This window comes from Pelophylax lessonae (assembly GCF_965119305.1).
Source record: "Pelophylax lessonae genome assembly, chromosome: 13".
Classification (NCBI taxonomy): domain Eukaryota; kingdom Metazoa; phylum Chordata; class Amphibia; order Anura; family Ranidae; genus Pelophylax; species Pelophylax lessonae.
In genome coordinates this window covers 166,245,832-166,263,430 of record NC_138780.1, presented here as the reverse complement: position 1 = coordinate 166,263,430, position 17,599 = coordinate 166,245,832, and the positions used below count along the sequence as shown (strand labels likewise).

The window sequence follows — 17,599 nt, the reverse complement described above, 5'->3', positions numbered from 1 at the left end:
TAATAGACATACTTAAAAAGAAAATATAATTATAACTAAAACAATTGTCAATCCCCCTATGAATAAGCTGAAGTGCAGATGCAGAATGACATTATATTCAAAGACAGTTGCCTGCTATGGGCCAGGCTATATTTGTACAATTTAGCACAAACAAAATAGAAGGCACCCTAAAAAATCTTTAAAACTTGAAAAGAGCCATCCTTCTATATTTCAGGATTGTTCTTGAACAGATACTCCGCCTGTGGGAAAATTTAAATACAAAGTGAAAATTTGGTTAATTCATGGTAGCAAAGGATCAGGACAGAAACAAATAACATGCACATTAAAACCTTGGATTGCAAGCATAATTCATTCCAGAAACATGCTTGTAATCCAAAGCACTCTTATATCAAAGAGAATTTCCCCATAAGAAATAATGGAAACTGATGATTCGTTCCACAACCATTTATTCATAAGTCCTTCAGTTTATAGTCCATATAAAAAGATTATAGCAATGTGATAGGTTGTGTAACCATAAAATGTCCATTCACAAATGGCGCCTCCACAAGGGGTTAAGAAGCAAAATCCAGCAGGAGCTACAGAGTATAAAAGAGAAGAGAGGCGCCTCTAAGTGCAGCAATATGGTTACATTTAATGAAGGTTCAACATTTAGCGACTCACATGGTTGATGATTAAAAGAGGCACACCTAAGTATGCAGGCATCTGGGGTAAAGCTGTCCACATAGACCGTCCTCCTCACCACCAGCTCTCACCGCTGTCAGTCTGCAATCTGGACCGGGAAGACAACCCTGCAGTACAGTGATCTGAAAGCGAGGCTTGAATCGCTCGTGGAGCACAGTGTGGAAGGGATGACGTAGATGGCGGTGCGGAGGATGGTCTATGTGGACAGCTTTACCCCAGATGCCTTGCATACTTAGATGTGCCCGTTTGAATCATCAACCATGTGAGTTGCTAAATGTTGTACCTTCATTAAATGTAACCATATTGCTACACTTAGAGGCTCCTCTCTTATATACTCAGTTGTGACGTGACGCTACTTGTATATCAAGGTATCGCTCGGTCTAAATTTATTTAAAAATTTAGCTTGTCTTGCAAAACGCTCTCAAACCAAGTTACTCTCAATCCAAGGTTTTCTGTATATTTAAAAATAAAGGCATTACCCCACCTTTTTGAGACACTGCAAAGTATAAAGTGAAAATTAACTTAAAAAGTGAAGATTCGCTGTGTTATAGGGAACAATTTGAAATTTTAAAAGAAAAGTATAGCCAATTGTTTTTTAGCTATACTCCTCCTGGGAATCACAGGAGTACAGTTCGTTCTGCACTCCTATGACCAATTTTCAGTCCAGGCTTGAGAAAGACTCTGGTTTTAAAGTCAGGATCCACCCAGAAGCCTGGACCGGCACCTGGCTCAGCCTTTCAGTGAGCCTGCCCCCCTCACAGCCCATTGCTCCAGTCAGCGCTCTCTGCGAAGGGGAGAACTGAGCGTTCAGTGGTGTTTGATCGCTCAGTACAGAGCCGGCGGGGGCAGATGCAGCATTGGATCATAAGTGAGTATAAATATTTTTTTCAAAAGCCATACTTCTATTTTAATTGTGTCTAAGCAGTACCCTGAAAAATGTACCCTTTGTCTTTACTTCCCCCTGAAAAATAAGAGGGCACTTCCTCGCCTAGACACTCTAGTTCTGTATTCTAATAGCTGTATATCTGTAGTGTGAGATCCAAGGCACTGTTGCCTCTGACTGCTAGTCTCAGAAAATTTGGTATGAGAATTGGTGATATCACTACTGTGCAGATCACTGTTCTCCTTGCTGGAGGCTTTAATATGTGGAAGCAGAGCCCTGCCTCTACCAAGATGACCACCTTCACACAAAGACAGTATAAAACAGGGCGTGGTAAGTCAGTTATAGGGAAAGATCAGCTGCAGGAACACCCCAGGAAATATTGGTTACCAGTCGATTGTCTTGTCTTTTTTGAGGAACAGCTTACTGAATCTATGTTTTTCCACTGTATTTGTACACAAATAATAAATCTTCTGTGCCCAAAAGGAAATGTTAAAACTTTCAAACTGTTGCTATGAGTAATCTGTAGATACAGCTTTTCACTGTTGTCCACAGTGTTTCTCAGAACGCTTGCAGCTCATATAGTTCTCCACAATGGATGCTTTAATTCAATTGCAGGTAATTGGAAGCAAAATAGGCAATATTTACAGAGCAGGTTATCTTAAGGGCTCATGTACACTACAGCTTCTAAACTTGAGTTTAGGAGCTTTTGGCGTTTTTCTTGCCAAAGCTCCTAAACTTAACTCTATAAAAGCCTATGTGTCAATGTACAATGTTTACAAGAAAAAAGTGACTCACTTATATCACTCAAAAATGTAAATATGAACACAAACGCAAGTGACAAAAAATATATCAGATAGATGAAGTGTCCAAAATATATGAATCAAATAAATGTGTCCAATAAATCATAAAGATATTGAGTCTCTCAATAATCCAAAAAGTTCCCAAGAACCGTGAATGAAGAATATGAGGAAACAGTATCCACCAGTATGTGTGTTGACCTCCACCAGTAGTATATACTGCTTACCAGATCTAGGTGAAAAAAGAGCCAAAGATATCAAGCGTAAACTGTTATGGATATTCAGGGGTAGCTCTCCGTTATTCATCCAAGGATTTAGACAGTATGGACAGGGGCATCCACCATCAGATCACAATAGCATGTGGAAGAAATATATGGAAATCCATAGCGTAGGTGTCGCGGCGTGCTGACGTCACCAGAGCGGGACGAAGGGAGGGCGGAAGAGGCGACCGGCCGGCGGCTTGTGTGCATCTAATTGCTCATACCTACTCTGCATTTTGTAAGTGCAATACTTTATTTTACCAATAAACGTTATGGTTTTACGCTATGGATTTCCATATATTTCTTCCACATGCTATTGTGATCTGATGGTGGATGCCCGTGTCCATACTGTGTAAATCCTTGGATGAATAGCGGAGAGCTGCCCCTGAATATCCATAACAGTTTTGATATCTTTGGCTCTTTTTTCACCTAGATCTGGTAAGCAGTATATACTACTGGTGGAGGTCAACACACATACTGGTGGATACTGTTTCCTCATATTCTTCATTCACGGTTCTTGGGAACTTTTAGGATTATTGAGAGACTCAATATCTTTATGATTTATTGGACACATTTATTTGATTCATATATTTTGGACACTTCATCTATCTGATATATGTTGTGTCACTTGCGTTTGTGTTCATATTTACATTTTTTAGTGATATAAGTGAGTCACTTTTTTCTTCAGCTTATTTTATTTTATTTTATTTGGGTGCTGTCACACTTGAAGCCGCTGCTTGTATTGTACTTTGCGCGGTTACATTTATATTTAGTGTTTACAAGAAGCTGCTGTGGTTATGGGAGGTTCAACATCCCTCTCCTGAAGGCAGAAGAATTGCATTCAGGCTAGGAACGTTTTGACCGCCGCAAAATTGTAGTAGAAATTTTTGCTGCGTTTTGCTTTTTCCCGTGGCCCGCAGTCACCCTAGTCTGTGTGTACGTGAGCCCTTATGCCCTGCTTTTCTGTGTCATTTTCTCAGAGCTGAGCATCAAAGTGAACCTTTAATGGCCAGTAAACTAATCCTATGGAAGGATGGCATACAAAGGAAGCTACTGCCAGCTTCTCAAAAAGAGACAGTCATGGCACAGGCAAGCTTATGTGGCAATGCCTAGGACTCGTTGGGTCATTTGGGCATGAAGCACTGCATTGTAGAATAAGTAATGGTTAGGAAGTCAGTGTCTGCCTACTAAGGTTGAGGTACTTGCAGCTATTGCCCCCTAAATCTATCCTATCAACTCGAACTATAAACAGTTGCTAGCCAGGAGCCTCCAACAGGTGATTACACAACTAAAGACTGCAAGACCAATCCAACTCAATTAAATATACAGATATAAGAAAATTCACACAAGCAGATAAGAATTGGCATGGGAGTGTTTGCACTTCCCATACACAAACCACCCATTAACCCATTAGGTGTGATTGGTCCTGATTTGCCATTAACCTTCACATTTAAAAATAACTGGCAGAGACTCTTACCATATAATCTATTGGGTCATCTGGGCGGACTTTAATACACTCGTTCAGCCCCTGTATTAGAGTTGGCATAACGTTCTTCAATAAATAGTTTCTTAAAGGGACAGACTGAGCTTCTAGTAGTTCCCGTTCTTGGCGTTTCACCTCTTCAAGGCGACTGTTCTGTAATATAATAGGGACATGTAATCGTCAGATGTGCTCATACCTTTATGTTGCATACTTTGCTTACACTGACATATATGCGAGGGTTCACTTTCCTGGTAAAGTAGGCCCCAGGTCCTTTGAGCAGACTATATCTGATATTCCAGTGTGCCCAAGGATCCCCAAAACACAGAGTACTCTAGAGCGCAAAAAGTGATGAGATCCGGCACAACCATCTTTGGGTCACCTGCTCCAGTTCCCGCTGCCATTTTATTGACCGTTGAGAATGTGTTGCAGCATGCAGTCATGTGTAGAGGAATTTTTAAAGAGAGCAAGATTTTTCATATGACTGTACATTTCAAATGAACACCACCTATCTTTAACCTATTTTACCGCACACTTTAATAAATCAGGCCCAAAGAGAGAGACTGCAGCATGGCTTGTCTGTGTCAGACATTTATGAACACATCCAAGAATTGCATAGGTACCAGGATGTACATAATTGTAAGATTTCAGGGTCAGCATCCCTGGATGATAGCTGAATAAAGATGAAGATAAAGATCATTCTGGTGAAAACAAAACAGAGGAAGGCACTGTGATGTCAGTGAAAGGTAATAAATACTAGAATAGGTACATATATACATTTAAAACAACGAAAGAAAGGGCAACACAATTCATGGCTGCTACGACTTGCATAAGAACATAAATACTTCCATGTTATTTAACACCTAAAGCTGAATTCCAGGAATTCAGCTGCTTTGTAAAAAATAAAGGCACACTATGAGTTAAGTCCAGGGAGGTGCATAACTATTATTTATATCTAACAAATTTATAGTACTCCTGGAAGACGGCTATTGCTGTATTTCTGGGAACGTGGAAAAGAAGCTCTGCATCTTGAACAGAAGAGTCACTGCAGCTGCTATGCCCACCACCCAACTCCTCCTGCCCAGTCACAGAAGCCTTTGTATTATACAATATACAAAGGCTTCTGTGAATAGACAGCAGCGGGGAGGGGCAGGCATAGTTGCTCTGTGTGCTTACCCCCTCTCAGATACTGGACTGTCTCTCCAGCAGAGGAATAAAACTGTCAGATGTAAATAATAGAAATAACCCTAGGACAGGGGTGTTAAAATCAATTTTATTGCGGCGCCGCATCAGCATTGTGGTCGCCCTCAGAGGGCTGGTTTTATCTGTAACCCATCACCATCAGAAGTCAAGAGTACCCCACCCTCCCTTACATTACAGTGCATCCCCCTTACCATGTGCTGTTTTTTGGAAGAAGCTGGAGGCGGAGCTGGGATGCAGAAACTGCAGGGTCTGAAGGTGGACCAGAGAAGGGCTGGAGTCAGCAGCCAGAGTTTCCTGACCGCTGAGACCAGTGTAGGCAGAGACAAGGGGGTGCTGCGGCTGAGGTGCATGATCTGTAGGCGGAGTTGTGTCCTCCTCTCTGCTGCCAGCTGCTGAGATGGGGGGGGGGGGGGGGTAGAGACAAGCTTCTATGTAGTTCCACACGATCTGGCAGAGGAGTTCTGTCCTCTCTGCTGCCGTCTGCTGAGACAAGGTGGGGGCAGAGATGAGGGAGGTGCAGCAGCTGCAGTAGAGGTGCAAGGGCCACATGAAACGGCCGGGGAGGGCCGGATTCGGCCCGCGGGCCCTGTGTTTGACACATGTGCCCTAGGAGATGTCATGCAGCTCCTTGAACCTAAGCAATAGTGTGCCCTTACTTTTAACAAAGTGGCTGAATTCCAGGAATTCAGCTTTAAGATCACAAATACATCTAATGCTTAATCCACTTACAACTTTCTCCAACCTACCCATTCCTCCCAGCGAGCCATTCTCTCCGCTTCCTCTTCAGCCTCCCTCCGCTCCAGTTCAGCCTTTCTTTTTAATTCTTGAGAAAAACTTTCCTCAGCCTCCCGCAGTTCCAGCTCTGCTTGTTCTGCCATGGTTAGGCCATAGTTCCTGGGCTCCCCTATGGCCTTAGTGATTTGCTTTAAGATGTCTCTGTACATTGGATCATCATCTTTTGAGACATCTATGGGATTTAAAGAAAATGATTAACAGAAATGTACAAAAACACTGCAGGCTATTTGTTAGATTTACAAACACAGCCGCAATTGTCTTTTCTGTTTAAAATTTGTCCTCTCTAAAATGTATGTTGCTGTCTTTGCTGTAAGGATTTCTTATCAGTTCTTGTCTCTGGGACATGTCATAAGAACAGAAAGTCAGAGAAAATCTGCCAAGCAATAAACATCTGACATAGATTCTAACCCTTCCCTGCTTTATCCATATGTTTTGCCACCTTACAAATAAACAATATTAATGCAAAACATCAAATTAGTGGCTACACTCAAAAAAGAGAGATTATATGGCATCCATGCCGAATAGGTATAGAGAACACACCACAAGGGCAAAGGAGGGGAAGGAGGGGACTTTTAGTGATGCCCCGATATAAATTCAGTCATACATTGGATAAAACTATAAACATTTTATTGGAAAAAAAGATTAAAATCATTCCAAAAATTAATCTCAAGGAAGAACATCAACAAATGAGACACATAATAACATAAAAGCTCAACATGTGATAAAGCAAAAAAAAAAAAACACAGTTTGTTTAACAGTTAGTGAGTTGGCAAAATGTAGCATGATACGATCCCAATGGTATGTATCCAAAGCCTGACGCATTTCAACTTAATCAGTCTTCTTCAGGGGGATAGTGGACATTGGCATCACATAGAAATCTCTAGAAAATATAGATGAGTAAGAATACACCCCTCACATTTGTGTAAATATTTTATTATATCTTTTCATGTGACAACACTGAAGAAATGACACTTTGCTACAATGTAAAGTAGTGAATGTACAGCTCTGATAAGACCAAGATAAAATTATTTGGTTCAGATGGTGTCAAGCGTGTGTGGCGGCAACCAGGTGAGGAGTCTTGCCTACAATTAAGCATGGTGGTGGGAGTATCATGGTCTGGAGCTGCATGAGTGCTGCCGGCACTAGGGAGCTACAGTTCATTGAGGGAACCATAAATGCCAACATGTACTGTGACATACTGAAGCAGAGCATGATCCCCTCCCTTCAGAGACTGGCTGCAGGGCAGTATTCCAACATGATAACAAACCCAAACACACCTCCAAGACAACCACTGCCTTGCTAAAGAAGCTGAGGGTAAAGGTGATGGACTGGCCAAGCATGTCTCCAGACCTAAACCCTATTGAGCATCTGTGGGGCATCCTCAAATGGAAGATTGAGGAGCGCAACGTCTCTAACATCCCCCAGCTCCGTGATTTCTTCATGGAGGAGTGGAAGAGGACTGCAGTGCCAACCTGTGAAGCTCTGGTGAACTCCATACCCAAGAGGGTTAAGGCAGTGCTGGAAAATAATGGTGGCCACACAAAATATTGACTTTGGGCCCAATTTGGACATTTTCACTTAGGGGTGTACTCACTTCTGTTGCTAGCAGTTTAGACATTAATGGCTGTGTGTTGAGTTATTTTGAGGGGACAGCAAATTTACACTGTTATACAAGCTGTACACTCACTACTTTACATTGTAGCAAAGTGTCATTTCTCCAGTGTTGTCACATGAAAGGTATAATAAAATATTTACAAAAATGGGAGGGGTGTACTCACTTTTGTGAGATACTGTACATACACTATGAAAAAAGCAAATGATACATTGAAAGAAGAAACTTTGACTTACAAAAACGAACAGTCAAATAGCGTTATGTTGGAGGTCCATCCAAAACATAGATAAGGATGGAACTGAGCTCACAACACTCCAGGACTGGGCAGAACATGTAATTTCGTGAGTGCCGCTTAATCCTGGAAAAATACACGCTACTGCCTGAAGAAGGAGAAGTTGGGGGATGAAGTTATTGGCCTGGCAGGAAGACTTCTAGGAAAAAGCTATGTATTAGGGTTAAAAAAAATGCCGTATGGGGAGGATTCTGTAATTAAAATGGAGAGGAAAAAAAAAAAAAGAGGTCACATGAGAAAAGATGCTCTGCAGTTGCCGGTTGGATAAGTCTGGTGGAGCCAGCACACAGCTGCAGTAATGTCCACTCAATGGTGATTAAAGCGGAGTTCCACCTCCCCCTCCAAAAATTAAAAGTCAGCAGCTACACATACTGGAGCTGCTGACTTTTAATATTAGGACACTTACCTGTCCTGGAGTCCAGCGATGTTGGCACCGCAGCCAATGTTTCCATCGGCTGTCGGGTGCTGCCGCCCTTGCGGCTTCAGGGGCGGGTCCCTACTGCGCATGTGCGAAGCGCGCTGTGCATTCCTGTTGGCTCGGCGGTGGAGGAGGGGGCCGAACTTCCGAGGGATGGCGCCACGGCGCCGTGTCCCGGAAGTGGGAAACTGGTACCTGTCAAAAACAGGTACCCCCCCCCGAAAGGTGCCGAATGTGGCACTGGAGGGTGGAGGAAACAAAAGAGCGGAAGTTCCACTTTTGGGTGGAACTCCGCTTTAACATTTAGCAGACATCATGCCTATGTAAAACAATACATGTAGCTCTTCCTAAGTGCAAGACAGGCCATAGATTATGCAATTTTCTTTCCTTTCTTTCCTTTCCCTACCAGAAAAATAAAATGATCACTGATGGCAGCCATAGCCGAAGGCAGTGATCGGGTAAAAAATACTCCATCAGGCTGGTTGTACTGAAGACGATCAATAGATCTGCTTTAGTAAAACCAGCCTGCCCATAGACAGATAGAAATTTGGCCAGTTCCTGCTGAACCGTCTGAATTTCAGTCTGTCTATGGCCTGCTTAAACAATAGAAGCCAGTAAACCAGATGTTGTGTGTTACATATGTCTCAGTTACCCTTCCGTTCATCTTATTACTTCCATACACATGGATGATAAAGTACAGATTATCACCTAAGACAGTGATGGCGAACCTTGGCAACCCAGATGTTTTGGAACTACATTTCCCATGTTGCTCAACCACACTGCACAGTGCATGAGCATCATGGGAAATGTAGTTCTAAAACATCTGGAGTGCCAAGGTTTGTCATCACTGACTTAAGACAATAAAGACCACAGCAAGAAAGTTCTACTCATTGAAAAACAACACTGCATTCACACATAGAAAGCAACACAAAACTGATAGTACACTGTTATCTGCAAATCCTGAATCCTAGGTAGGAGTCAGTAAGCACAGAGGGTGATTCTTTCTCATCCAGATAAAAATGGCTCTATGGAGGAGGAGTGCATCAGCCTGAACACACATTAGCTGACACATCCCGAAGTTCAGGTTTAGTGTCTAAAATTGTCAGTGGGTCTTCAGGGAGTGAGGAATTGGGTCTGCTGAAACACCCTTATGAATTTTGGAGGTACACACTGGGTAGGGAAGGGGGCAGAACATATAAGAACAGCAGAAGCTGATAGGGAATTACAAGTTATCTTTAGTTTTGTAGAGTATGTTTATCTAATATATGAAGGCTGAAGTCTAATTTATTTTGCCTTCCCTGGTTCTCCCTTCTCCCCCTTATCAATATGTTAATGAAATGTTTAAATAAAACCATTCCGATTTCGTTATATACATTATTTTAGTCTCAGTGATATCATCCTGGGTCTAAGTGCTTCTCTATACAATGCAGTGAGATCATGGCTGATGGGCCAGCAGGGTGCTATACATAGCCTCTGAAAAGCCTGATGTAAGCAGTGGGCTGGCTCTTGGGAGAGGTTATGCCAATATCAATATGCCTTTATGGGTGAATGTGTGTCTGGAGGAGTGGGCATTCCTAGACAGAATGAATTTGCATTAAGACAGCCTCTAAGTAACACCCACATGTGATGCTGAGCCTTTATGAATAAAATAACTGAATTCCAATAAATTAAAGGGGTGGGATAGGGGCAGTCAGGCTGGGGGGAGTGCTAGATGGTGCTGGATGTTCTCCAGCCAGGAAATTAAGCAGGGTCTAATAACTGCAGCTTCTAATGTACAATGTGAGAAGTTCACAGTGTGGAGTAAAAGAGTAAGTGATTTCAGTACAGGAAAGGAGCCTTTACCAAAAAATTGGTGCAAAACACCTATCTCCTGCGATCTGAGAGGTAATCTTCAAACCACATCCAGCCACACACATGCGGCTACCGAAGACCTTCTACTTAGCTTTATTTGGATGTTTCGGCCTTGCAGCCCCCTTTCAAGTAGTCTGAGACCACTAAAATCAAAGAAGGGCGCACCGGCCTAGTGCATTATCCTCTATAAAGGTTTTATTGAATAAAAGGTATAAAGATACTCACAAACAGAGTCTTGGTATAAGCATATCAAATTGATATATTGCCATCCGCATCAGAACCAAAGGGTATAGCGTCCTCTGAAGCTAGGCTTACGCGTTTCGAGGCTCTGCCTCTTACTCAGAACCCAAGAGTATTTTTATATCTTTTATTCAATAAAACCTTTATAGAGAATAATGCACTAGGCCGGTGTGACCTTGTGTTTGTTCTTTGATTTTAAAGGAGCCTTTACAACTGTGCAAAACTGAATCCAGGCCTGTAGTCCAGATTTATAGACTTGGTTGAGTAGTACTGGTGGTCAAGAGTCAAACAATGTGTGCAATGTGTTGTGCCATGGCTGTAATTACTACTATTTCATTTTAATTTCAACTTTCACTCTAAATAAAAGGCAGGACCACACACAATATTCCTTACATATGTATTTGGGGTCCTAGGGATGTGGCCTGGGGGGCAAGTGGCCAGTATCCTAGAAAATGTTGGGAACCCTTGTATAACATACCAATATGCAATGGATGGATTTCAGCCTCATCAAAATAGTTGAGAACAGTCTCGTCTTCAGTGTTTAATTCTCTGAACATAGCGAGGGCCCTGAGGAACCGCTCCTGTGTGTAATGCGTTCCAGCAACTATGCTTTCTGGCAGGTTGATCACACGGTTTTTAAGGAATTCATCAGATGCACCCAAAGAAATAACATATTCTATAAACAGAGAAAACAGAATTATATCACGCAAAGCTCACTTACAAATGATCTAATTGTTTGTAATCCACTGACATGCTTCTGTATTCATTGGTTTTGAAGAAGTGCGTTGTCAGTGTGAAACGCATAAACCTTTCTATGGTCGGTGTCCTGGTGGCAGTTTTATACATGTTTCAATAAATCTATTGGTGTGCAGCCAATTTCTTTCCCAAGTTGTATTCATTGTGCACTTATTTTGCCAGGAATGATATTAGATAGAAGAGTTTTCCAGCTTAAAATTCATCTATGGCCATACAGGGCAAAGCACCAGGTTCAATTTAAAGTGGAACTATGGGCAAAATAAAAAAATATTTATCTGATCCAGTTTATCACTGGCATTAACATTGCAGCTTTTGTTTTTCTTGAGTTCCCCTTCTAACACAGTTTTGTTACCTGTCAGTAGAGCTCTTATTTTTTTTTCACTCCCTTGTTCCACACACATAGTGACAACACTGTTCACTCTGCAGTGAAATCGCATAGCAGCATTGTCACCCTATGAATAGGGTAATCTTAGATGGACATTCACTTTAAAATGGACTGTCTGTCTTCTGTAGATAAACATTTCTCTGCACAATGTCCCTGGTCAAGGATACATTTTAAAAGGTTTACCAGTGCCGTATGCTGGTTTTGTTACAGTGCTGAATCTAAAAATGGCTGCAGTCAGAGATCAGTATCCACTCATCATGGTTCCCAATCATGTGATCATCATGCTATAGTAATCACATGACATTTTTTGGATACCACATTATAGATTACTGCCTTATCTGAGGTCCCTGTGTATACCCGGCCGTCTCCGTGCTCGTCTGGGGGAGACTTCACACCTGGCTGCCCCCTCGCTCTCTGGCCGATGGCTGCCTATGGACCAAGGTGGGTTGTGGGGGAGACCTGGCACAGTGGGGAATTGGACCTACTTTGATGTAATTTAGTACTACTAACATTAAATAATGTATTTGTGTTTTGAAATGTTGTCTATTTATTATGTTGTACTCATTATGTCTTTTATCTCATATTTAGTTCAATCCTGTAACATCTTTCTCGCCCCTGAAGAAGCGGTAACCCGCGAAACATGTCGGGCACCTTGAGCAACTTAACAACTCTATATGTCTGACTCTCTGGTTCAGTCAGTAAGGGCATTTTCAGTTGATTTGCCCCATAGCTAGTACGCACATCATGCGTAATCTGTATGCCTTATTGTTCATATTATATGGAAAATATATTTTTTTTAATATTTTGTTTGTTATATAGATCAATAAACTTTGAGTTTTTATACTCTGTTGTATCTCTATACTATATGCTCGAGACGGTACCCCTTAAAGTCCCCACAGCCCCCCCCCTTTCTTCTTTCTTTGTCCCTGTCCCGGTTCACACTAGGGCGACCTGTGAGGCGACCTGGTCGCCTCACAGGTCGACGCAGGTCGCCTCCCATAGGGAAGCTGCGGACCCGTTCTAATAGGAGCGACACAAATCGCTCCGACTTAGAAAAAGGGTCCGGAGCTTCTTTGGGGCGACCAGGAGGCGACCGCCATAGACTTCAATGTTATGAAGTCCGTGACGGCCGCTCCGAGGTAGCGTCGCCCCTATGTGAACGGGGCCTTTCTCTTTAATCACATGACATTGTTTAAAAACAAGCTGGTATCAGGCGGCTAATAAAGTAAAAGCACACATGAAAAATATCTAACAAAATTAATACATTTACAAAGTTCTTTAAAAAGAATATTATTAAGTAACAAATGCATGCATACACATTTTTGTATATTTGTCAGGTTATAATAGAAAATCTGAGCAGAGAATTTATTAAAATAATAATCCAAATAAAAGGGATATATGACCTTTAAAGCAGTGTAAAATTGTGTAGGTATATACAATATACCTATACAATTATATTAAAACAGAGGTATTGCCAAGTTAACCAACTCATACAGATGTTGATAAATTCAGCCTGGGTATCTGGTAATTGGTGACCCCTGGTTAAAGGGTTAAAGCCCAAACCCAGCTGGCTTTTTTTTTTTTTGAGCAGTAACAGCAATTATTTTTTCCAATGATTAAATAATTTGTCTGAAATTAATAAAAATGAAAATAAAAAAAAATCATATGAATAAAAGTGTTGTAAGCACCCCTGACAGTGCTATATTGATGTTCCCAACCCTGCTGCTGTAAATTTTGCTGGATAGTTTGGCCTGAAAATAAAATCTGGCGATTGACCCAGTGTTGTCAGGTTATAATAGAAAATCTGAGCAGAGAATTTATTAAAACAATAATCCAAATAAAAGGGATATATGACCTTTAAAACAGTGTAAAATTGTATAGATATATAAATTGAAAATAGAGCTATTGGCAAGTTAACCAACTCCTACAGATGTTGATAAATTTAGCCTGGGTATCTAGTAATTGGTGACCCCTGGTTAAAGGGGTAAAGCCCAAACCCAGCTGGCTTTTTTTTTTTTTTTTTTTTTTTTTGAGCAGTAACAGCAATTGTTTTTTCCAATGATTAAGTAATTTGTCTGAAATTAATAAAAATTATAATTAAAAAAATAAATCATATGAATAAAATTGTTGTAAGCACCCCTGACAGTGTTATATAGATTTTACCAACCCTGCTGCTGTAAATTTTGCTGGACAGTTTGGCCAAAAAATAAAGTCTGGCAATTGACCCTGTGTTGTCACATGGGGCTAGGAGGAACTGAGTCACATGATCCCGATACCTTGAAGTAGTGGCTAATTCTCTGCTCCCAGTGGCAAACAGAAAATCCAGGGATAAAGGAAATGTAAGTGTGTGCAGGGGGAAGGCTGAACAATAAAGTGATATAAAAATATAAAATAAAATACAGATCGGATACCTTCAATAGCTACTACAAATATATTTATTTTAAATTATTTAAAACTTATGAAAATCAGTTCCCGGGGGGATTGAAGGAAAAGACCAATAGTTCCCCACAAGGAGACCACTATGTTCGGTATTGTGGTCACCAGGTGTAAACTGTATCTGTGCCTTTGAGATTGTAGGCCGGACTAGCTGGTATTAAAGTCCTACTTTGAAAATGCCATAGCAGACATTGTGAGGATTGGGTGAAAATCATAAATTTAAATTATTTAAAATATATTTTTTGTACAGTAGTAGCCACTGTAGGTGTAAGAACCATATTTTTGGGATTTTTTATAGCACCTCCCCTGGATAATTGGGTATTTGTATGTATAATTAAATTTAGCTATTCCCTGTTTATTTTGGATTTTTTGGTAAATCTGAACAATAAGGCAAACCTGTTGCTTAGCCCTGCATGTGTGAAACATGTCCTATGTTCACGGGAGAATGATAGAAAGCATTCCTTTATACGTCTTTTGGTAAATAAAACTGCTCTTATAGGTCTCCACTGCGTATTTAGGTATTTGGATGGAAGTACTCCTTTGTAAACTACTTTTACTCACCTGGAGTGATGGTTTTATCAAAGCGTGGAGCTTTACTCCTACTCTCTTCCTCTTCTTCTCCTTCTTCCCCTAAAAACCCAGAAACAAAACATATTCTTAATCTCATCTTGTACATGTACAAAAAGCACTTACAAGAATGTTTGATACAAGGGAGGCAATCTTACGTACAGTTGAAAAGCTCCTTTGCTTGTTCGTAGGTCTTGGGATATCCATCCAGGACATAGCCCTGGTTCTGACAAGGCATAGACTTTAGTTTCTCCTTCATGAACCTGATCACGTAGCTGTCATCCAGACGCCCTGCTTTCAGAAATATCAGAATACTGATTTATATAATATATGGCCAAACATTTGTGGACACCTATACTAGTTTGCTGGATACCCTATTCCAAAACAATGGAGTTGCCCTTCCCCCTCCCAGCTTCTTTTCAACTATAACCAGCGCCGCCATCAGGGGGGTACAGCCCATACACATGTAGGGGGCCCAGGCATCCCGAGGGGCTGGGTTGCAACCTGTCCTCCCAATACCATTCAATTGTAAGCTCCGCCGTTCCCTTACAGGCTGGCACTATGTGGGGGGTCCTGCCCCTCACTAGCCCTCACACACAGCTGTAGGCCCTGCCCCAGCTGTTCACTCTTGGACAGGAGGGGTGGCATTTACTAGAACCGTTCACCTTTATTTTCCTGGGATGGAGAAGATGGGACTGGAGGAGGAGGAGGACATGGGATGAAGGCGGAAATGGGACTGGAGGAGAAGGCGGACATGCGACTGGAGGAGGATGATGACATAGTAGGTTGGGCTTGGGGAATGTTGGAGGTTGGATCTATGGGAGGGGCCCAGGCCTAAAACTGTGTAAGGGGCCCCAAAATTTCTGATGGCTGCCCTGACTATAACAGCATCTACTCTTCTGGAAAGGCCTTCCATGAGAATCTGACGTTTGTCTGTGGGCCAAGTGTGCCATGGACACTGGGGATCAGGGGAGCGAACTCCCCAGTAGAGAAGTGCATAATCGGGGATCGACTGGCTCTCTGATGAAAGCAACTCATTGGACCTGATTTCCCCCTCCTGCGGCCAGCATATGAATGCCTTTGTCCTATAACCAACTGGTGAATCCTTGTCTGAACTAGTTTGACTGGTGTTTAGCTTATCTCACTTCTCAAACAAGTGGAAATCTGGATGATTAGTCTGTGTCTTAACGCACAGTGGTGTGATAGCAAACATCCCCTGAGGAAGTCAAAGTTATTGGCGAAACATGTCGGGATTGTCACCCTAAAAGTTTCACCAACCGTTGACTATGCTGACTATTCTCCAGAATGATATGATGGAGTGATTTTTAATATCAATGTCTATATCTGTTTTGTTTCAAAGATTTTAATGAATTGAATAAAACATGTTACATTTTATCCTATCCAATTTTCAGTTATTGGCACCTAAAAAATCCTAGCTCCTATGGGAGTGCTTTTCCTGTGTTCTATACTCATCCACATGTGAACTTCCTATGCACACTAATTGCCTGGGTGGGTTAAGTGACACCATGGTTTTGCTAATAGTTGCCAGCACGTTCAAAGGCTGATTACAATAGCCAGCCAGAATTTGGGGTAGGCACAATACAATTAAACAGATAAGTGTGGTGTATTTATGTTACAAATACATTTAGTATTTCAAAGGTGAACTACCACTTTAAAGCCAAATACCTCCATTTTGTTCCATGTTCTCCTTCACAGAGTCCAACAGTTCCTGCCAGGATTCTGGACCTTCTTCTGCTTCCTCTTCCTCCTCTGGAGGAGTTTTCACAAGCCTTTCCTTAAAAATAAAAAGACAGCACACACTATAGTCAGGCTGCTTGTCTTAGTACTAAAGGGAACGCAAGTCAAAGGCTGGGAGTCAAATGGGATTCCCAACCTGCTTTGGGCTTACAGACATTATAAGGCTCGGTTTCCACTAGTGCGACTTGCGGTGCGACTTGACACATGTCAAGTCGCACAGCAAGTCAAAAGCCATTGTTTTCAATGGGAACCGTTTCCACTGCCGCGGCTTCAGTTGCGGCGACTTCAAAAGTAGTTCGTGCACTACTTTTGAGCCGTCTTCAGTGCGACTTCCCTCTATATATGAGGGACAAGTCTCACTGAAGCCGCAGTTTACTTTCGCTACGAAGTCGTGCTAGAAGTAGCACGACTTCGTAGCCGCACTAGTGGAAACCTAGAGCTCATGGGCCAAATTGTGTTTGTTTTCTTTTATCTTTTTTTATGATGGTTATTCGGCTGCAAATATATACGTACAATAATATACTGACACAATACTAAACTTGTAATACTGCAGCAACAGGACATTTCAAGTTTTAGCCTAAGTTTACACTGGTACATGGGGAAAACTGCATGTGATTCGCACAGGAATCACACTGCATTCCTGTGCCCATCACATACAATGTCTGTGTGGTGCGATTTGAGCCATACATTTTGTATGGCTCAAATCGCATTGAATCCACACCTTTCCCACACCAATGCGATGCAGATCTGGCAATCGCACTGCATTTTGGGATCTGTTTCGGGGTGTCATTAATATGACATTGAAACTCACAGCAGATCACATGAACGCCATGCGATTGCTATGCAGTGCGATTCGATGCAGGGAAATGCAGCGAATCTTGTGAGTTTCCCACATCGTCTTAGTGTAAGCAGGGCTTCAAGAGGGACATATTGGGGTTGATTTACTAAAGGCAAATACACTGTGCACTCTGCAAGAGCAGTTGCTTCAAAGCTTAGTAAATGAGCAGAAGCTTGGCTGACTGCCAGCATCCAATCATGTGCAAGCAAAAATGCTTTTTATTTATTCTCGTTGCATGTGATTGGGTATTCTTTGGAAAGTGAAGCTTTACCTCATTTACTAAGCTCTGGAGCAACTGCACTTGCAAAGTGCACAGTCCATTTGCCTTTAGTAAATCAACCCCATAG

At 41.8% G+C, this 17,599-nt stretch overlaps 1 protein-coding gene across 1 annotated transcript in view; it reads right to left on the bottom strand.

Moving 5' to 3' along the window:
- Positions 1-203: 203 nt before the first annotated feature.
- Positions 204-17,599, bottom strand: part of AK7 (adenylate kinase 7) — a gene marked incomplete at its 3' end in the record, with an annotated part of 49,855 nt that continues 32,459 nt past the window's right edge. Inside the window, exons 12-18 of the mRNA XM_082275434.1 lie at positions 16,343-16,451; positions 14,819-14,947; positions 14,651-14,719; positions 10,991-11,188; positions 6,051-6,271; positions 4,099-4,257; positions 204-239 (exon numbers count right to left, since the gene is read on the bottom strand). Coding sequence (XP_082131560.1) covers positions 204-239; positions 4,099-4,257; positions 6,051-6,271; positions 10,991-11,188; positions 14,651-14,719; positions 14,819-14,947; positions 16,343-16,451 — 921 coding nt within the window. The remainder of the gene's footprint in view (positions 240-4,098; positions 4,258-6,050; positions 6,272-10,990; positions 11,189-14,650; positions 14,720-14,818; positions 14,948-16,342; positions 16,452-17,599) is intronic.